This window comes from Falco rusticolus, chromosome 10 (genome assembly GCF_015220075.1).
Source record: "Falco rusticolus isolate bFalRus1 chromosome 10, bFalRus1.pri, whole genome shotgun sequence".
Taxonomy (NCBI): Eukaryota; Metazoa; Chordata; class Aves; order Falconiformes; family Falconidae; genus Falco; species Falco rusticolus.
The window spans coordinates 21595924-21617865 of NC_051196.1; the positions used below are offsets into that span (position 1 = coordinate 21595924).

A 21942-nucleotide genomic window follows, 5' to 3' on the forward strand; every position below is an offset into this window, starting at 1 on the left:
TTAAATATTTCTACAGTTCTTGGTGCTGTGGTACTGAGCACTTCACCCTCACAGTAAGCCCATGCAGTAAGGGGGTGCCACACGCTATGGGTGATAAATGAAGGAGCAGGCAGCACCTTTCTCCATGTAAAGACAGGCTGCGACAGTAACAGAGCCTGGTATTCACCAGCCATGCCCAGTGTTCCCATCCTGACTTGCCTACAGACTGTGAACTTACCTAAGAGTGGCCAAAGCCAACAGCACCTGCCCAGTGGCCTGAATGGCTCGTAGTCCATTTGATAACTGAGGAAAAGGAGGTATTGAACCAGGAAGGAACAGTGACATCATGACAAGGCATATTGATGGTGTGTCCCAGCTTTACAGATACCCCGAGCTGACAGACTCTTTGAGGAGACATCACCTGATTTGGAAGCACTGTACTGGTCTAACTGGCATGGCATTATATCCAGGTCCATCACCTCTGCCTCATGGCACTCCAGGAGGACCGGACATGGGATGGACTGGACATCTCATGGGGAGATACTATTGAGTGGGTGATGCCATTGACCATGGAGCCAGGGAGCTCCCCGGCTAGAGCTTGTCAGCTCTGGATCATTTTGAAGTCCTGGAGGGACTGTTTATCCCAGTGTGGGCATACCGGCAGAGCTACAACTGCCCAGGGTCTCCTGCCTCTGCATCACAGCTCTGTCCAGGCCCCTGCCCTTTCAAATTTCTGGGCATGTTTTCTCCATGCTGAAAAATCGTGTCCCACCTCGTCCATCATGGGTTATTTGTTGCCAGTTCATTTACTGCTGCAAGCAGAAGAAAAGGAGCAAAAATTGTTTCTGAGCCAACGTGTCATGTGCTCCCACAGCCCTGCTGGCTTTCCCCCTTTTGCCCTGCCTGGCCCTGGTCACCAGCACCACACGGATACATGGACCTGCTGCCTCGAGCTGCACCAAAGCAGCAGCTCTTTGGGGCAGGAAAAAGAAACCCCTCCTTTGTGGGCCACAGACCAAATGTTGTCCCTGTGTGCGGATCACATCCTGACAGGCACAGCAAAAGCTGTCCATGGCAGAGGGGAGGATGCATCAGCCCAGGGGACAGCAGTGAACTCTTCATCCCCGATGTGCTCATTAATGACAGGGGTGGAAGGGCTGCTCCCCAGCTCTGAGCAATAATAGTCCAGAAAAATGCTTGCTCAGAGTTAATACCTTCTGCAAACTTGGAAATAAGTATTTCCAGCAGATTAGCCAGCTTTTGTCACACATTAATTCCGGCTTTAAAAATTATCTTAGCTAAAGGCCAAGGAAGGGATGGTAAAAGTGCCAAAGTATTTAAGGAGTTGCCACTCTCCTTGCAACCTGATCAGCCAGGCACCTCGGGAGCACAAAGCCTTGCTGTCATGGCTAGATCATGACATTTGATAACTGGAAGAGAGTGTTAACAAGATGGTATTATGTTATCATCCCTCCTGAATCATTTCATACTTTGGACAATCACTACACAAAACCCAAATTACCATAAAGCCAGACTTGATAATGGTCAGCACACAGTAAAGGGGCACTCTGGCACCACAGAGAATAGCTTCTGTGCAGTGACCTTTCAGGCATGACAGTAACTTGGCCTCTCACCAGCTGTTGCTGAATGCAGAGGTCTCTGACAATTAAATATTTTGGATAAGCTGAAGCAGATTCCCATAAAAAGAATGACATTGTGATGTCCAGGTCTTGCTAAAGCAACTTTCAAAGCCCCAAGAACACGAAGCCAAACCACTGTGTGAGGACAAACACAGAGCAAGCCAGAACGGACTTGATCAAAGGGAGAAGAATAGACTGATGTGAACAGACACGGTACTGATGCTCAGATCACTTGGAAACTGGGACACAAAGGCAGGCAGTAAAAGGGATGTGCCCTCAAGAAGTGTTAAAGATCTTGACCTTAGCAAGAGGGCAGTAGGCTCTGGCCAGGGCAGGCAGAATGAAACTCGTTAGCCCTGGCTGAAAAACAAGATGGTTCTGCTCTGCTCTCCTGCTGATGGCATCGTCCCTTTTCTGCCTGAGGAAACCGTCTCTGTGGGGCCCCTGAGCCAGTGCAGTCTTGGTTCTCTTATTCATCCCTCCGGAACCAGTAACTGTGAGGGACTGGTACAGCCCTCACTGCTGGGGGGCTCAGGGCTGCTGGGGCCTGTGTACAGCTCCAGGGGACAACGCTGGTGTCTGCACATGTCTGAAGGCTGCACCTCCACCAAGTGCCCCAGGGCGTCAAATACCGGTTACATGATAGTGCAGCTTCACGGCATGCTTAAGTGTTTCATGAAAAATTAACAGGTGCCCTCTGTGATTTCCAGCCTTGATTTCTCCTGGGGGGCGCGGGGGGCTGCGTACAGCTATTTTGATTCATTTTTTGTTCTTAAGGAGGCTGAAACTGTTTGATTGTTTCTTAGCTAATGCAAGCACAATCAGGGAAATATCTTTTAAAAAAATGTGCTTGTCATTGACAATGTTTGCAATGAAATGAGGAGAGAAGGCACCATAAACACCAGTCCTCATGGGGAGCTGGTTTTATGGCTGCTTCCCTCATTGCTTAGGACTCCTGACGAGGACAATTCCTTACACGCGTTTCAGAACAAATGCCTGCTGGGTCAGGCAGCGCACACAACAAAACAAATGGAGTTCTCAGAGCCTGCCTCACAGCGAGATTTTCCTTGGGGACAATTTATTAAAAACACAATAACCTTTTCAAAGATATCCTTAATTCTGCACCAGCTACCTGTCACCAGGAAAAAAAATGTTTAAATCATATCGGCTTGCTGAAATCAGGATCAAAGCCGTCTATTGACTTGCTGATGACAGGTAATTATCCAGCAATCAGTGGACTATATGCTTGTGATCAATATCTGCAATGCAGCCGATAAACCACAGGTAAAGATGTCTAAATGCCCGTCTCTAACTCATTCTGAGAAGTCCTAATCCCCCCCCCCCCATGACTGCGGACACACTCCTCTCCTCTCCCACATGCACCCCAGGAGCAGGAGGGTTCCCTTCTTGCACCCTCCTCCTGTGGAAGATGTGGATGCTGCACCCCGATGACAGCCCACGCTGCTGCCTGCAGCACGCTAATGCACGTGCTATTTTGGTTGCAAACGTGATTTATTTAGGGACCAGTCCTCTCAAGAAATACGACCTCTGCCCAGGCATGCCTAGCTGGCTCCACCAGGCACACGGCAGGCCAGTCTTGTCATGGGGTGATGGGGTCTTTTTTATCTCAGCTTGTGGAGTTAAAGCCATGGAAAGAGGAAGAAATGCCCCAGGAGCCCCAGCACCCTCGCTGCTCTCCTGCCCGCCTGTTCCTGCTGGGTCCCTGCAGCAGCGGTGGGTTCAGCCGTACCTCCCCGTGCCTCAGGTCTCTGCAATGGGCACGTCCAGTACTAGAGCATCCTGCAGATTTAAAAATAAAAAGGACACGGGCAGGATTTAACAGTTGTTTTGTGCTCAGGTGTGATGGACTAACAGCACTGACGCCGGGGCTGACCCAAGCTACAGCAAAACCACTGCACGAGCATGCTTACCTCAAACCCACTGATGTTTGCCCAGTGAGTGATGCCCAGCACCCCTGGAGCGAGTGGGAGCTGCTCTCAGAGGCATTCCGGCCACTGCCTGCATCTCCAGCGCTTCCCTGCCTGCCCACCCTCGTGCTGCCTGCCCATGCCTGCCAAAGGGACTTTGGGGATAATCAGAAGAAAAATTAACAGGGTGGGAATTCCTGGGTTTGGGTATTTTAGCATAAACAAAATCTCTGCTTTTGGCATATTGTCCATATGAGTTGAGCAGCTAAATTGACGCTCCAGGGTGGGCTTTTTTACTGACACTTTGGCTGGTTTTTAGGTATGGTAAAGAGGGACATGTTGATTTTTGGAGACTTAAAGGCAAAAATCTGATGACAGCAAGTGGTTTTGATTTTGAGGACAGGAACAACATTCAAAGAGGCTTCAGAGAAGAAGCCTGCCCATTGCAATAGATCGGTTGGTGTGCCAGAACCCTGAGTGGGAGGCATTGCCGTCCTCCAGCTCCTGCTGCAAAACCCACGGGTGCAAAACAGCCTGCAAGTGATTTTCCTGGCAGAGTCACTCACAGCCTTGAGGGCAGGAAAAGCATGCAAGGTCAGCCAGGCAATGCCATTTCCAGAAAGAAAAAAAAAAAAAAAAAAAAAAAAAAAGGCAACAGTCTATAGGAAAAGAAATGAGAACTATTTCCCCTGTACAGATAGCGAATCCCCAGATGAAGCCATAGCCGTGCTTACTGTTGATCGATGGCACATAAGCCATGTGAATTATATCTGCCAAAACTCCTTTCAGCAGAAGCTCCTGAAACACAGAGAAGTGGTGTAAACTGCCCACCACTCCACCTGCCAGCAGCCTTGTCCACCCAGCTCACCCCATCAATTCATCCGGCACCTTCTCCAGTTGCAGGGATATTGTAAAGGTTCCCCCGAGCAGAATGGGAACACTTGAAAAATCCTCAATTACTATGAAAACTGCCCCAGCTGAGACTGTTCCCAGCCCCAGCAGTGCTCTGCTCTCCACCTTGCAGTCAGTGCCAGGCACCCTCCTCGCAGCCCAAAGCCCAAAGCTGTGTGCAGCTCCAGGGGACAACACTCTTACAAGACACACGTTACCAGCACTCGCCCACCCAAGTGTCTTGATCTCAGCATCAGGATTAGAGGGAGATGAGGAAAATTAACACCAGCCCACACTCCCACCATGCTGGTACCACACAGCGGAGAGTTACTCATGGCCAAAACTCTCCCACAAATAAACACGGTGCGAGCGGGGACCCCTTCCAGAGCATTCGTGCCTGTGGGTAAATGGTTTGGGCAGTTATTTGTCATTTGTTATTCCTTGAGATATTATTCCTTGAAATAACATCTCAATCTTCAGCATTCACTTTGGCTTTCTTGTTTTGGTTTGGTTTGGTTTGTTTTTTTATAAAAAATCTGTATTTGGTAATGCAAGTCAGCATGGCGATTCACAGCCACAGTGCCAGCCCCACGCATGGTGCAGACTGCCCAACTCACGTCAAACGTTCCCAGGGAGGAGGAAGCCAAGGCCACTGAGACAGGCTGCAGGGAGAGGAAAGGGGCGTCACTTGCCTCCCACAGCCCCCCCTCCCCCAGCAAGCTGCCCTGTCACCCTCAACGAACTCCTCACCCAGACCCTGACGTCCAGAAAACCTCCCCCTTGCACCAGGGGCCGTGGCTCCACCAGCCTCCTTCCAGAAAGGGGCCGCTTCCCACTGGGAGCATTTTCCCTACCCTGAGCCATCACAACTTCAGCTGTTCAGACTTAAAGAGAAAAAAATAAACAAAACAGGTTTGAGGTCAGCTGGATTATGTCACGTTCGTCCTCATCTGTTTTTAAATAGCTGTTATATAAACTGCAAAGTCGTCATGCAGAGACAGCAAAGGTTCCTTCTGAAAATGCAGGGGTGACAGGTAGCGGGTGGCCTCCCGAGCAGCCCAGGGACTCTCACTGCTGATGGTGGCACTGGGGACTGGTAGCTGCCTTACCTTTGCAGAGCGAGGGAGAGCCGCAGCTTTTCTTTTGCAATGGCAAACTGTGCCTCCAGGTTGCTGTGCTGCAAGGGGAAAGGGAAGGGTGTCCCCCCACCAGGACCCTGTTCCCCCCCAACTACCCCAGCCCGGCAGGACCCCCTGCCCAGGCACCTTCCCAATATATGTCCCTGCCCACTGTCCCACATCTCTGGCTCCAGTGTTGGTGCAGGTTTGCTGGGTCAGGACAGGGGTGACCACAGCCAGCCCTTGCCAGCTGCAAACCCCTTCAACTCACAACATCCAGGACAAGAGGGATTTTTGGGAGCAGAGTCTGAAGGGGAAACCCAAAACTCAGCGGTGCTGAAGAGCTGCACAAAGCTTTTGTCTGTGGTTATGGTCACCACCGGTGCTTTGACTCCCTGCATTTCAATCACCACTGGCTGTGATGAAGGCAGCACCCTGGAAATCTGTACAGTCAAAGCAAAAGGGTGACATTCGCTCTCCTGCCCACTTCACGGCTCTGGGGATTGTCCTGGTGGGTGCTGAGCATCAGTCACGTTCACCAAAGTCAGTGGCAGTCAAGCTGGTCCATACTGTGCAGTAGTATGTCCCTTAAATAATCTTATTAATAAAATTTTTACTAATAAAATTATGAAAGCACCTGTTTGACCTTGCAGTAAAGGTTCCCAGCGTGTCATTGTGAATGGAGAGCAGCTTTATCTGCTGCCCTAAGTAGCCTAAGATGTCACACAGACCAGTAGGATCAAGCCAAGTCCACCCACTTCAGTAACGAGGGTTCCAAGCATCATAGTCACCAGTGGGGGAAGCCCAAGAACCTGTTGAGAAAGTGTCAGGGGGCAGGGACCTAATGCACTCACACTTGGGGGAGTGGGGGAGTTTAACATGGGGAAGGGAAGAGGCATTGACAGCACATGGATCTGCCTTGTATTTGAGTGTAGATTTCTTAGTGGTGTCTTGAGGAAAATCTCAAGCCCTAATCACCCACCATGTTATTGCTGATCTACAGGTTGAAGGATGACCGCAGGATAGAGAGCTCAGCACTCAAGAAGTTTGCAGACAGGATGAGCCGGATAGCAGCATCCCTCTTTGGTGGCAAACAAGTAAGAGGTAGCTGCTCCATTGGAATGTCAACCTCCTTCCCCTCCTTTTCATGGAGAATGGTCTAAAAGGACCAGTAATAAGAGTAATGTCAGAGAGCATTTGTCTCTGCAAAATCCATGTCAGGATTTGCGTTTGGACCAGGCCCAAGGTACTGGATGCTTTGCTCTGTAGTCTCAACAATGAAACAGAGCAATAAACTCCAGAGAAAACGATGAGCTGAGGAGGCACTTAGGTGTTATAATGCAACCAGCACATCTGCACCCCTCCCAAAGCCTCTGCTGCCCAAGGCTGAGGAGGACAATGCTTCCTAGCAAATGGATGTCAGAAACATCACTGCTCCAAGACCTGGCACTAGACAGCAGCACTCAGCTTCAAATCCAGCTCTATGAAAGTTTCATTGGTCATGGGGGCGGGGGTCAGCAAAGCGTATTGGAGGGTCCCAGCAGACCCAAGAGGGATTTCGGCTGCATGGAAACAAAAAGGGATGCTTGACCAGAAGGTGCATGCTCTGTGGTGTGGGGAGAGTGCTCACCAGTGCCAAAACCACTGGTTCACCAGTGCCAGACTGCTGCGTCATGAGCACTACATGCCATTTCCAGCTTTGGTGGGCTCCAGCATCCCTGCCAGCTTCTGTGGTGCCAGGCTTTCCCGAAGCTGCACCAAGGAGGGGTTGGATACTTGTGTGGCCCCGGCTGGGGTTTGTCCGCACCTGCTCCTAGTCAGAGCTCAGCAGATTGCCTATCCTTGGTGATAGATCTGCACTTTCCCTTTGCCAAGGGAAGGGGAGGAGATGAGTGGGTGGGTGGATGGATGGATGGGTGAGTGGGTGGATGGATGTCAATTTACAAGTCATGGTGGTGAATTTTGCATTCACAAGATTGAGCGCTTCATCCACAGCTGGACACAAAGTGTCAGAAAACCTTGCACGGAGGCTTCTGGTGGGAGAAGAGCTTTGCCAGAACAGTGCAACTCGAACCCAGAAGCACCAGAACCCTCCACTATCAGTCACTCAGACAAGAGTTTGACTCAGTTTTCTCTGTCCCTGGTTGAAGTGAGTTACTCTGGAGTAAACCTGTCTTAAGCTGAGTGATGAACAGGGCCAGGCCCTCCACAGATATCTGACTAAACCAGACAGACTTTATGACACATTAAGAGGCTGCAAATCTGCCCTTTGACAAGCCTTTAGGATCAAGCGTGCTCAGCATCGAGTTCAGCTCTGCCTGGGCACCGCATCTCTGACCGCCGAGCTGGGACGAGGAGGCTTTAGGTAGTGACAGTGCCTTTGCTGCGGGTGTTGGCTGCATAAAACCAGTAATTGCTCAAAATGCTCCCTTTTACCAGCCTGCGAGCTCCCTTCTGCAGCAAAACTGTGAAACCTGTTACAGTGCAGTGAGGAGGAGGAGGAGGAGGAGATGATCTCCAGGAAACAAGGATGGGAGGAGGATTGGACTTACCAGAGCCAGCAGCACTTTCTGAAGGGTGCTGTCCAGAAACATGTTCATGACTTCAGGCAGCATGCTGGGCAGAGAAAACACGTCAGCCGACACAGCCACTATGCACATAGCAATAATTATTTACTAAAGATCAAAAGGCAAGGAAGTCAAGCACTAAAGAAACCTGTCTGGTATGGATTAGGCCAACATATGGCTAATCTGTGATAAAAGATGTTTTCTTTCTTTACAAACCTTTTCTCAAGAATGCCATCTTCTGGTTTTACGCAAAGCTAAAGAACGTTTCCATGCCTAAAAGAAGTTCCGATACCCCAGGAGTGCAGCCCTTAAATGAGCACTGATGCCAAAGACAAACACTGCATAGAATAACACTAAAGCTGGCCTGAATTTGTCCATAAAATATTTTGGTTTTCCTAGTGGAAAAAATTAACAGTAAGAACTATTTGTGTCCTGTAGAAATCCAAACTTAGAGACTGAAAGATTTAACAATGCCTCTCAGGCAACATTAATACTGGTATATCACTGATGTCCTTTGGGACTCACCTGCTGGGCAGGTTGGTTTTAACGCTAACGAGAGCAATGTGGCAGTTCTTGGAGCTGAACCTGGGGATGCCCATGGCGTCCTGCCACAGCCGGCTGCTGGCCGTCGGGTTTGCTGCCAGGGCAATTTCCATGTTTCCTCCTATAAAGCTGCTCAGAGCAAAGCTCAGTCACCGTGGGACAAACCCTTGGCAATGAGCAAGCCCACCCCAGCCTCAGCTCCTGCTCACCTTTTCCCAGCGATGGTCATTTGGACTAAGATGGCCACGAAGAGCCCCAAGCCCAGCAAGAGTGCCAGCGCTATCACCGGGGGACGGAGATCTTTCACTTTCAGCCTGCAGGAAAAAACCAGAGGAAAACAGCTGGGAAGAAGGAGCCTGCAGAGCAGCCAGGTCAGGCTGCTTATATCAAAGTCACCTATCACCGATATTGCCATCGCCATCTTCATTCTCCACTCCTTGTTTAAACTTTCAGTTTAAAACCACTGTTAAATTTAGAAATGTGTTTCTTCCAAACAAAAAGCTTGCACTGTTTAATTTTGAAAAAACTTGGGAAAAAGGTGTTTTGATGTTTAAAATATCTCCATGCTTTCACCCAGCACAAACCTGTGGGGTAGAGGGCCAGCTCTGATCCCCCAGAAATCCTGGGGTTTCCTCAGAACATCACTGGTAAGAGCTGGGCACCCCCAGCCTGGAGAGCAAACCCCACCGGTGCTGCAGAGCTGCTGCAGCCATCCCCGGCCAGTGCTGAAGCAGGAGCTGACGCGCTTTGTTGCCTTTAAGTTATAGTTTCTTCATGTATTTGTGGACACAACCAGGCAGAAAATCACCGGCTTTAATATCACACTTGTTAGCAGGGAGTGATTCATTTCTGCCTCCGGGCTGACACTTCCCAACCTTCTGCTTTTATTTTCTCATTCCCAGTCTCAGGCTCACGTTGTAAGGCTGCTAATCATCGCTCACCCCGAGATGCCTTTGATGGGTTTGGTGTTCGGCGCTTTTTTTTGTGGCTTCTGCCATTTTCTGCAGAACATCACTCTCATTCAGAGCAGTGGAGACTGTTGGAAGATTTGCACGAGACGAGGAGTTCAGCACAAAATCCCCAGGGAGGAGCCTGTGCTGGAGGGTGAGGGGACTCAGCATTCCCCACTACACCCTATAGAATGTTGTTATTAACAAATCCCAACAGCAGGATGTTTTGTGTGTTGTAAATTCAGATTACGAGCAATCTCCGCTGTCCCTGGGTAACAGTTGGAGCTCAGCAGGTACTTGCTGCACACACATCATGATTTTAGACACAAAACACAGGCACATTTTCAGGTTCCACCTTACCGTGCTGCACACCGGTGAGGCAACCTGTGTGCCCACATTGGGGTGTCACAGCTGAGGGGTCCTGCTTGCAGCATCCCACACAGGAGGTGCAGGCCACGGGGAAGTGGCTTCTGCTGTGGATTAAGGGCAGCTGCTGGAGCCCGGCCAGCCGGCGGCACCCTGCAACTGGGGATGTGCTGGGGATGCAGGCTGCGCGGGCCAGGGATGTGCTGGGGATGCAGGCTGCGTGGCACTGACAGGCAGCTTCCCCGCCGCACCGCTGCCACGTGTCCACGCATGGATGCTACCATGGCTGAGTCAATCATTCCAAGATCAATCCTGATGATTGCTCCTGGGCCAGCAGCTCCTCCTGACCATGCTAGCCAGCCACCAAGGAATAAAATGCACCAAACCCTTGACATCTTCCAATCCAGTACAGCTGCTCACGGAGCTCCAGAGGCTTACAGGAGTGTGCAGGCTTCAACAGACAGAGAGAGACAATGAGCTGGAGACTATTCCCAAACCACAGATCAGGGGCTAAACACTGCACTCATGCTGGAGGAAAGCAAACAGGGCTCTGTGCAAGTCCAGCAGAGCTGTACTAGGCCAACACACAGCCTAAATACAAGAATCACTTCCCAAAATTCAGACACCTATGGACACCCCAGAGCAGCCCCATAGGGGCGTGCCTGTGTCCTGCACCACCCACCCCACAGTCAGTGCCTAAACAAGATGCTAAGCATTCCCCTTCGACAAGCACCAGAGCTGCTCATGATGCCTAAAATCTGCCACAGAGAAAGGGCTGGAGCTGCCTGGTGGAACACATGGCCCACTGGATCTCAGGGCCACCCTGAGCCCTGTCCATAGGAGCAGCAGGAGACCTCATGGCTGTTGGCCATGACAGGAGTGGGATGAGCCTTTCCAGGGACTGTCAACACAGCTCCACCAGTCTGCTCTGGCTTGGCCCCTCATTTCTTGCTTGCACCAGAGGGAAATGACGTGATCTGCTGCACCTTGCCACAGCAGGGACTTCTGGAGAGAAGGACCCTGCCATCACCTCACCTGGAGAGTCCCCAGAGGTTGTCCAGGCTCTGCACTGACCTTCTGGAGAGAGGCAAGGAACAGCCCACATATAAACCCTGGCAGAGAAAGAGGAAAAACCTGAGAATTAAAGGGCTGGGTAACGGCTGTGGTGTAACCTAACCCCCAACTGTTTCTGGCAATACAAGTAATTTCACTAATAAATTCAAAAGTCTGGGTAAGCCCTCAGGCTTTGGGTACCAGGCTGAAGCCAACGCTTTTGCTCAATGCCCAGGATTAGCCAACAAAGACTTGCACATTGAGTCCAAAGAAAAACCTGATCTGTTTAATTACATGGTACAGACAGAAGCAGGGGGTGAGGAGAAACCTAAGATGTGCAATGGTAAATTCTGCTTTTGGAGACACCCGTGTAACTGTGGCTCTCACTCCCCAAAAGTTCATAGAGGTTGTGCAAATGCTGCTGGAGCATGTGGGATTTGCTGGTGCATAACCCAGTGGAAATTGTGAGAAAGTCAGTAATATTCTTAGTGATTTCAAACAGGGTTGACGTGAGGCTGAGAAGAGCTGTCATCTGCCCATAGAATGGGCTTCTCAGCCCTGTCCCCGTTCCACCACGGGACAGCCATGCATCCTACCAGACCGCAGACAGGCTGCACAAGGCTCACCTCCGGGCTGGCCATGCTGCTGCCATTGCTGTGGCTGCCCGTGAGCCAGACCTGCCTGAGCTGGGGCTAGCGGCCACCATGGTGTCCTCTCCTGTCCCCTCCCGGGTACCCCACTCTGCAGGACCTGGCTTTGGGAGTTCACCCCAGTGGGGTCCTGCAGCACTGAGTAATTTATTTCCTCTCTTCATTCCTGTATAAAACATGTAATGAGGTTTAATCTGTCATTACCTTCCTCCCAGTGATGTATTCGGTGGCTCTCTGCTAAGCCCGGACAGGGAGATTTACATCTTATCTAACAGGAATGTAAGATTCATAGATAACACCCAGTGAGGAACACATCATGCCAGAAAGACACTTTTGTGCTAGTAATTTGATCAGCTATTATGCTATAAGTTGACATCTAATTAAGGCTCCACAGGGATCATTGGGTCCAGAACGGCTCTTCAGGAGGAGAAAATCCACCTCTAAGCACCATGGTGCCATCTCCTCCCAGCAGCTTATCCCCAGACCCCTGCACTGCTGTAAGTGATACTAATGCCTCACAGATAAATCTCCAGTGCTACCCTGGGGAGAGCTGCCAATATTACCTATGCTCGAACAAGGTATAGCAGGGGCAAATTTCCAATCACTACTCTAAAACACAAAAAAAATTTCTCAGACACTTTTCTAGGTTGTGTCCATGTCCCTACCAAAGTTAGATGCCACAAAGCACCTCCTGTGACCCCAGGGGACTTGTCTGCAGGTTACAGCCTGTCAATGGATTTACTTTTCTAAACACATTTCTTGCCTCTAGATGGGCTGCATACATCAGCATGGAAGTGTAAATCCTGCTCTCCTTTGGTAGGCTGCTAGACATATGTCTTCATATTTTCTCTTGACACTGCTATCTGGATGCCTTCAATGGAAATGCACAATGTGGATGAAACTCTGCTTTCCTTGGCATTTCTCTGTCATGCTGAGAAGGAAAGCAACACAGCGCTGGTGAGAGCCAAAGGCTTTGAACGTGTCAAGTTGCACCTGGAACCAGCACCCAATAACTCACTTCGCCGATGCACAAAGGACAATGGTTGCCTCCCCGGGCAGCAGGTGTTTCAACAAGCACTGAACACCTTATCCCCTTGCCAAGGGACTCAGACCAAAATGGGCAACTCAACCCTCTCCAGAAGACTGGCCGTACCTCGAAGCTGAGAACACAAATATCAGGGTGGGGGGGTGGGGGAGTGGGGTGGGCAGCAAAAGCCAGAACACAGAGCACAAAGGAGAGCTGGGTAGACCACGGAGGATGCGCTTACACGGCATTTGCAGGTGGTCCATGTTCTGTCCTCCAGGCCAAAAAGAAGCCAGAAGTACATGATGGCCCCATGCGCAGGAAGGAGAGGGACTGTGGCTCCCTTCCACAAACACTTTCACTGCTTGTAGAGACATTATCAAAAAGGGTGGATATCACCCACCATTTTTTCTATCGGTTGTAATAAATATTGCCCATGGCTTTTGATTAGGAATGGATTAGAGAGGAAGGAATTCTTGCATGTGGGCCTTTCCAGAGGTTAGAGGAGATACCTTAAAAAAAATTGATCTTCTGTCAGGTTTAAAACTCACTGAACCAAACAGAAACATTCCTGTTGCCTTCAACAGACTTACCCAGACCTGAAGGAAATGGAGGACATCCTTGATGAATTGCCAAGACCTCCTTCAGCATGACACATGCAGGTCTCATCCCTTCTGGTCTGCACTGCTCAGCCAGGAGAGCAGCACAAACCACAGCAGCTTCTGGCTAGTGGTGGCGGCTGTCCCTGTGGTGTTCAGCAGAAAACATGGCAGCAGAGCAAAGACACTTTTCTAACAATGTTTGATTTCTTGGCACGCTCCACTTAGAGACCTTTTTGTGCTCCTCAGTAACACCACGATGAAGGCAAGCTGCCCCAGCACCTGCTGTTCAATAGTTCACCTCGCTAGGTCAACAGCCAAGTAATCAAGAATATGGGGAAACAATAAAAATGGTATATAAAACAAACTGTCCACCCCATGTCCTGGTTTCCAGCCCTCTTTGCCAATTTCTGCCCCATCTACTGTGGTTGTGAGGATATAAAAGGCCAGCCCAATCTCTCGGTGTGGCCACAGCAAGACACAGACTGACTCAGAAGAATGGGAAGACCAGCCAGGAAAGGTAAAGATGCATTTGCAAACTGAATAGCTCAATATCGGTGTTGATTGTACTTATTTCGGTGCCTCTCTGTAAGGGTCACTTCTCACCAGAAGCCCACTTTCTGCAAAGACTGATATAAATATGTATGTTTTCTGCAGGTTAAGCTTTCTGAATTACTTGTTTTCTTAATATTGTAAGAGCATTACAAACATTATCAACAATTCTCAAATGTTTTTCAGAGAGGTAGATAACACTTTCACCTTTTCATTTGATTGTAGCCTTCTCCATAACTTCCATTCGTTCCTGAATTAATTTTAGCTCCTGTTTATTTGCTAGTTTTATACCAGTTGTAAGCTATTTCATGCTCTTCAGGAGGCCTGGTATTGCTGCCAGCACCCTTCCAGCTTACAGACTCGCAGGGGGTTCCAAGGCTGAGCCTTCCCTTAGTTCTTTTTCCTGTGGTGCCTGGCATTTGAGCTGTGCATTGTTATTGCACAAAAGCTGACAAGCTTGGGACAACAAACGTGACCCAGGCACGGATCCATGGCTCCCAAGCATGGCTCTGTGTCTCGGTGGCTGGGCCAGGGCCATGCCACCCTGACCAGGCTACCGCCCCTCCAGGCACCAGCATGGTGAACCTCCTTGCCCCGAGCATCCTCCTGAGCCTCCTGGTCCCCGTGCACAGCCTCAGGTCACCCGACTGCGGGGGCATCCTCACCCCATCAGGACTGAGCTACCGTAAGTCTGGACCCCGGATCTCGCATGCCATTGGCGGGGAGGGCAGGCAGCAGCATCGTGCAGCCCAGTGACGAAATACCAATCACTGTCACCAGAATCACCATTAATCAGCTCGCTCACATCATCCCCCTTCTATAGCAAGTAACTGGGTGGGGGCAGGGGCGGGGGTGTTAAGGGATGGAAATGTGTCACCTAGATGGGTTCCAGTCTGTCCATCTCTCTGCTGTCATCATGACATCTGCTGCATGTCCATCATCTCAGACCACAAGCTCCAGAGTGTCTCATAAACTCTCTGCCCTATTTCACAGTTGCTGAAGTTTCAAAGCCACACACGGAGGCAGTCCTCAGGCAGAACCTAATGGCCCCCACAGTCCCAGACCTGTTTCTCAGCTCCCCAAAGCCCAGCAGGTAAGTCCCCAGCTCTGCTTTGCCCAGGCTTTGCTACCGTACACCAGTTCATGCTGGTGCTTAGCTGGAGCACTTTAAATATTGCCACAAAAAGCGTTCTGCCAACAAGGGCAAAAATCCTCCTGGAGACCAACAGTTTAGAAACAAGCTCCCGGCTCCTCCTTCAGGGTCTAAGGGCAGCAGCAACCCTCGGGACACTGATTTATCATTCAGATCTCATGGACTTTTGGGGTTTGCTCATTGTGAGTGCAGCCAGAGATCGCACATCAGTCTGTGCTGGTGTCCTGACACCTTCCTTTCGGCTCCACCAGGAATCAAATTAACTCTGTCGAAGTCTCCAAGCTGTCTCTGTCACTCATCCCTGACACCGGACTGCAGCTGAGCATCGATGTGGACCTTGGCATCACACCTGCCCCGTGAGTGCTGAGGCTGTGGGGCTGGAAGGAGCCCAAGCTCCCAGCCAGAGCAATGGGGCCGCATCCAGCACCTGCCTGTGGGAGCTGGGGCAAGTGGGACCAGGAGCATCCCCCATGCTCCATCCTCCACTTCTCCTTCCCTGGCACAGCTCAACCACCAAGGTGATCAGACTGTCCATCCTGGTGGAACTCCACACAGAAATGAACCCCGAAGGGTACCTGGAGGTGGTCACCCCTTCCTGCAAATCCACTGCAGAGGAGGTGCAGAGCACTGAGGAGACGGAAAGGTCAGCCCCATGGGTTTTCTTGTTACGGGATCTGGGTAATGGTGAAAAGAAGAAACTGAGGCAGAAGCATTGCTAGGCAGGGAGTTGATATGCCTAGGATCTGCTCACTGCCCTAAAAGCTTAGAAAGGTTAACACAAAAACATTATCTTCGTGGGAGAAACTTAGTTCTGCTTGCAGGATCGGTTTCTCCCATTTTAAGAGAGATTCATACTCTCTCAAGGGAGCGGATCTTTTACAGTAGTGCAGCAGGAGCATTTTTAATGCAAGTCTAACAGCATTTCTTCAGTGGTTTAGGATTCTGAATTGTAATTGTAGCTTAATAGGTGATAGAAAATAATGGTAATACTGTCTCTGGATGCCTTTGGGGTCAGATAAAAGATGCTCCCCTCCCCTTGGCTGAGCTGGTTCTTGCCTAACTTCTGTTCTGTTGCTTTCACCCAGCAAGTCCTCTAGCTCAGACATGGACAAGGAGATTAACGTCAATAAGGTAAGATAAAGCTTGTAAAGGCATGAGATGGGAGAAGACAAAGTTGTACAGTTCTGCAAGAATTAGAGCACTTCAAGTCAACCTGGTGCTTTTCCAGGTCTCCCCCGCAGTCCACATGCGGGGCAAGGAGCAGCAGCCCCGGTGTCATTGACCACCATCCCCTGTCCTGGCTGCCAGAAATGGCCGCGTCAGAGGCGTTCCGGGGATGCTGGCAGAGTCCCTTGTTCACCCACCCCCTCTCTTTTTGTTCTTATTCCATAGATTTGCCTGGAAGTCTCCAAATTGCTGCTTTTGCCAAATGAACAGCTGGTGTCTTTGACAGGTGAGCATTTGGCTTTCAGTCTCGTTATGAACTGAGGGCTTCAGGGCTCATTTTTGGAGCAAGGCATGAGATGCAATAGGCTCCCACCCTGCCACAGAAACCCAGCAGCAGCAGCTCTGCTGCTGTCATATCCTCAGGTGTTGTAGTCAGAGTCCAACTCAGCCTCACACAGGGCACCCACTGTTGCAACACAAGCAAGCTATCGGGCTGCAACATGGCTTTTACCATCGGTCAGATTCTACTGTCCGTGCTGTTTGTCCTTCCTCCAGAGGTCAGACCACACCACTCCCCCTCCATCCAAGCCCCTCTCCCACTTAGCGGGAACGAGCTACACCTGCACATCGTCCATGTCCATCAACCCACTGCCCTCGAGGCAAGGCCACAGCTGCATGTTATCAATGCTAATCAACCCTCTGCCTTCATTCCTCTACACTCGGGGATCCCCTCCTTCCACCCAGCTCTCTTTCCCTGTCTCTTTACTTGGGAAACCCAGATGCTTCCCAGACCCAACCTGCTGTCACTGCTCCCTTCCTGCCTCTGAGCATCTCTCTGCTCGCTTTGCAGCTCAGTTCCCCATCACGCCAAGCTGCCAGGTCCAGTACCTGCCCCTGGCTGCCCCCGTGTTCTCCGAGCAGGGAATCACCATATCCTTGCAAGTAAGTCACAGCTTTCCAGCACTCACAAGCCAGTTCCAGGCCTTGGGAGAACAGCTTCCTCCCAGTGCCATGTGCCCTGAGACACAACAAACTCCTCTCCTTGCCTGTGTCCCTGCAGACAACTTTCCAGGTGGCAGGGATGGCGATCCCCTTGCCAGTCAGCCCTGTGCCGTTCAGCATGCCTGAGCCGGCGAGCTCCAGCTCTTCCCACCTCACCCTGGCTTTCTCTGAGCACTTCTACACCAGCCTCTTCTTCGCCCTGGAAATGGCTGGATCCTTCAACATGACCATCCCGGTGAGTAGAGCGAGCAAGGAAGGAATAGAAAATACATATTTGGAGGGACAGCCCTGCCCCACAAATGGCTTGGAAGAGCTGTGCACCCTGCAAAGAAATGACAGTGGCTCTGAGTGCCCATGGAAGTTGCAGCCCCTCACCCCCAGGCTCTCAAAAATATTGCCAGTCTAATGATGCACAGAGAATTTGCCATGAAGCATAGCTGGCACGCTGCCCTTGGCCCATGCTGGCATGCAGGAAGGCTCCAGCATGTATCCACAGGCATCCAGGCGCTCACCGCAGGGGCCGTGCTGGATGTGACCCCAGAGCAGCAGCCCCAAGCAGCCGCCAGTTGGACCACAAGCTGTGCTTTGTTTTTCAGAGCCCACTGACCACTGCCACCATGGCACAGAAGATCACTCAGGTTCGTTGCTGTCACTCCGAGAGGCACAGTCCCAGCTCAGGCAGTGCCCCCCAGCTGCCTGCCCAGCACCCTGGGGGTGCAGGGGGACAGCTGCTGTGACCAGAGATAACCCCCCTCCCTCGGCAGGTGGGCTCCCTCTTCCAGGAGGACGTACCGGTGGTGCTGCAGGCTGTGTTCAGGAGCTCACCTCAGGTGGTGCTGGAGGAAGGCAAGGCAGCCCTGAAGCTCTTCCTCACCATCCATGTTGGGGCGGGATTGCCAGCTTTCCAGAGTTTCCTGAGTGTGAACGTGGTGAGTGTGCCCTGTGAGCACGCCAAGCATGCCCTGCAAGTGTGCCCTGCAACTCGGGCAATGCCCTTTGCTCTGAGACCCGGTCCAATTGCAGCCATTGCAGGGGGCTGATTTAGCCTTTACCTGCCAGAGAACCGATGGTCCCGAGCAGCGTTTGCTTCCATTGCGTAGAGCAGGGCGAGGAGCATATTGCAGCACACGGATGGCTCGTTGCATCCCACTATTCAAAGCTTAAGCAGGACCATTTGCTTGCTCTGATCCTGTCCTCTCTTTTCTTTCCCCTTGCAGGATATGTCTGCAGGACTCCTCCTTAGCGTCGTCGACACCAGGATGATGATCTCTGCAGCAGCGATAGAGTAATGAACCCTGCTATGCTCCAAGTCCTCAAAGGGGAGGCATCCCAGTCATAGCAAGGAAAAGAGAGGGAAACTGGTCTGGGGAAATGGTGCAACTCTGGTAACACAGTCGGAGAGACAAGTGGGAACCACCCCCTCCCACTCCTCACGTTCTGCACAGGCATACACAGGCGACCAGCACATGCCAACACCACTCACCTCTGCCTGTTCCTACCACTCCACTGGCACTGCTGCCGGGAAAAGCACACGCTTGGCTGCCGATCTGCAAACACAGCCCTCAGCTGGGTTGGCTCTGGCATGCCCATCGCTCCAGACCCCAGTCCCACAGCATCCCACTCACCCCAGCACAGGCTGCCCACTCCCGCAGTGTCCCACAAACGCTGCTCAGTCCAAGTCCTGGGGGCCAAAACATCCTCAAGCCCCTGCTGCTGTCAGGCTCCGGCCACCTGCTCGGATGCACCCAGGCACCAAGTTCGCTGCTGGCTTGGCCCTAAACCCAGCTATGGTATTTGGGGGAACATGAAAGTCACTGCTGATTACAGCTTATCACAAGCAACTCCTGTGCCACTCTTTGTTTTCCAGGGATACTGTGCTCAGCCTGGCTGCCTCCAACGTGGGTCCCATTCCGGTAGGTGCCCCCAGCCACGCACCCCACAAGTGACTGAGGGCAGCTGCATCCCCTCCTTGCACTGTGCTGCTGTGACTTGCTGAATGCAAGAGCCCGCACCTTAGCACCGTCTTCTAACAGCCTGGTCACCCCCAGCTGCACCAGCCAGCTCAGAGTGCCCCAACCCAGCCCGGGCAGCAGTGACCAGCAGGGAGATACTTAATTTGGGTGCTCGCTGCACCCTGCAGAGGGGAGAGGCAGGTCCAGGCAGGATTAGGAGAGGTGCAGTGAGCCTCAGGACCCCTCTCTTGCTGGCCCCTGCCCCTCTCCTCCTGCTTTAGAGTCACGCTGTGAGCTGACCGGGGGGTTCCCTTTGGCAGGTTGCCTTGCTGGAGGAGCTATTTCTGCCCACAATCCGTGAGGAGGTACCGGCTCAGATGAATGGTGAGGAGCTGGGAGTTTTGCAGTGGTGCTGCCACACAGGTCACAGGATGAGGACAAAGGCAGCACCCAGCTGGCAACTTTCCTTCTTCTTTTTCCTAGTGGTCCTGAGTGAAGGCGTATTCCTGCCCCACATCTCCAGCTTTACCTACACTGACGTTAATGTTATTATTCACAAGGTAAGAAATGAGACATTTAAATTGCTCCCTGCTATGTTTGGTTTAAAGAGAACCTGGGAGCAACGCTTACCTCCTGGCTCCAGAACAAACTGGACCCTGCTCCCCAAGCCCTGTTAACACACAGAACCCTGTTATATCGCTTTAAATAAGCATAGATCCTCCCTAGCCCCACTGACATGAGCAGTAGCCATGTTGGAGTGGCCAGTGGCTGGTGGGGAGCGCTGTGTGGGCTGGCGTGAGCCACACAGGCACCATGCTCAGCCCTCATTCCTCCCTTCCTGTAGGACTATGTCTTGGTCCCCTGCAACCTCAAGCTACAGATGAAGATTGGAAAGTAGAGACCATGGGCTGAAGTCTGGTGCCCAGAGCACAAGTGTCAAAATTGTTCTGTTGACTCTTAAATCATGCTTTGTGTTTTGTCACTGCTTGAAATGTTGAAAATCTTTCTTGCCTTACTAGAACAACACTTTCTTGTATTTAGGGTAACAGCATTGCACTAGCACCTTTCTCTTTCAGTCCTACTGTTGGTACTTTTGTTGCACAGAGAGAATAGGTTGTAACAATGTGCCATGTTTTAATTAAACATTTCTCTTTAATGCTGCATTTTCCAGTATGACTATTGACTTTTTTCACCTCAATGATTTGTACCTGAAGACAGATGAATTTTCTTTTGCTAAGTGCCAGTACAGATGTCCAGACCTTACCTTTAATTAAGGGAGCATGAAAATTCCACTAAATTAGATGGATGCAAAGCAACCCTGTGCCTCTCAGCTGCAGAACAACATGGTGCCTACCAACAAGAGATCTCTCATCTGCTTTTCCTCCATTTCTCGTGTTACTATGGGAACATTCCGGCTGCTGGTTTTCCCTGGGTCAGAAGGAAGAGGCGGGGGGTGGGGGGGATATTGGAATCAGTCTGCACAATGGTTTCTAATTTTAGACTTGAAGGCAGCTATATTTTCAGAACTATACCTCTGACAAAGCTCATCATGGAGAAAATGCTGAACGCACGCGTACAGACAGTGCCACGTGCCCACCCAAGGGCACCAGCGGCTGCATCTGTCAGCGTCGGGATGCTCTTTACCGCTGACCAAACATGTCCCTATGCTCGAGAGGTTGTTCAAGAAACTAAAAGGTGGGAGAGTGGGGAACCCACAACAGACTTGAGTGGGCAGAATGGAAGGGTGGGCTGGTAACTGACCTCTGAAAGCCGTCTGAGTTTGTCAGTCGCTGGGTGCTGTTGGCAGCTGCCTCTGGGCAGGGCAAGCACATCGCTGTGCCAGGGCCTGGGAAAAGCAGCCTCACGGCTGACTGTGCAGCTCTCCCGTAAGCGCTCTGATGGTGACGCTTCACATAATACCCCAGCCGTGAAGCCATATTAATTACATATACATCTGCTTTCACTTGCGACAGCTATACACATAATTTCTAGCCTCTGGAGCTGCTGAAAAGCACTTCAGAACATCATATTTCAGAGACTCAGAAATAGGAAAGCAAACAAAACAAGCCAGGTTGATTTATTACAAGGAGTAAAAAACCCTGAAGGTTTATATGTCCAGCTTGGGGACCTGACTAATGATTTTAATGCCCAAAGTTGCCAATAGTGGGAACTGCTCCTAATAAAAGTTTCCTGGTAGAGCTGCAACCATTATTCTTTGACTAATATATCTTAAACCAGTTTCCCAAAAGGAGTAAGCTACAGCAGTAAAAAGGTGTATTTCTTTGCCAGTGGATATTCTGGCTTTAGGCTTTACTGCATGGCTCCACATCTCCCACAGAGGGCTGGGGTCATGGGAGCCACACACCCCCACTCCCAGCACATGTCCTACCTGGGACCAGCTGTGGGCTCAGGGCAGAGCTGGCTCACGCTGGAGAGCTGGGGTCTTCTGCTCCTCTCTCCCATCACCCAATTCACTGAGCCCCCCAGCACAGCTGCATCTGCAGAGGACGGCCGGTGTTGTCCCCAGCAGTAAGTTTGGGCTCACCTGGAAAAAGAAATGCCAAAAAAAGTGTTTGTATTGGCATCTTTAGGATAAACGAAATTCATAATTTTCTTGGGCAGTGCCTCAGGGTCCCACAGGGAGAGCTGCCTGGTGACACACAGCTTCCCCTGCCAGAGGCACATGGAGCAGGACGTAACAACCAGGTGGTTCAGACACTGGAGAGATGGAGACAAGCCCCTTCGCCAGCCCCGAGGAGCAGCAGAGGGATGAAGCTTTGCAGGAGACATTCCTGGAGTGAGAGCTGG

The 21942-nt window shown here is 51.1% G+C and overlaps 2 protein-coding genes across 2 annotated transcripts; one reads left to right on the forward strand and one right to left on the reverse strand.

Annotated features, from left to right (window-relative positions):
- Window positions 1–4332: 4332 nt before the first annotated feature.
- BPIFB6 (BPI fold containing family B member 6) lies at window positions 4333–11676 on the reverse strand. The gene is given in 12 exon segments (XM_037402659.1): window positions 4333–4345; window positions 5548–5615; window positions 5828–5845; window positions 5847–5999; window positions 6315–6368; window positions 6539–6715; window positions 7012–7118; window positions 7501–7589; window positions 8649–8795; window positions 8876–8980; window positions 11018–11094; window positions 11662–11676. Coding segments are annotated over 12 exon segments (1023 nt in total).
- A 2760-nt stretch (window positions 11677–14436) lies between these two features.
- On the forward strand, window positions 14437–20032 carry BPIFB2 (BPI fold containing family B member 2). The gene is made up of 15 exons (XM_037402660.1): window positions 14437–14545; window positions 14854–14953; window positions 15265–15369; window positions 15519–15656; window positions 16099–16144; window positions 16406–16466; window positions 17031–17122; window positions 17241–17417; window positions 17779–17820; window positions 17947–18111; window positions 18400–18467; window positions 19050–19095; window positions 19455–19518; window positions 19618–19694; window positions 19979–20032. Exons 1-15 carry the CDS (start codon window positions 14437–14439, stop codon window positions 20030–20032), a joined length of 1344 nt encoding a protein of 447 aa, XP_037258557.1.
- Window positions 20033–21942: the final 1910 nt, after the last annotated feature.

Coding starts and splice junctions, on each gene's coding strand:
- BPIFB2 (XM_037402660.1), top strand. CDS start 14,437: ATGGTGAACCTCCTTGCCCCGAGCATCCTCCTGAGCCTCCTGGTCCCC. Junction 14,954..15,264: donor AGCTCCCCAAAGCCCAGCAG/GTAAGTCCCCAG, acceptor CGGCTCCACCAG/GAATCAAATTAACTCTGTCG. Junction 15,657..16,098: donor AGCACTGAGGAGACGGAAAG/GTCAGCCCCATG, acceptor GCTTTCACCCAG/CAAGTCCTCTAGCTCAGACA.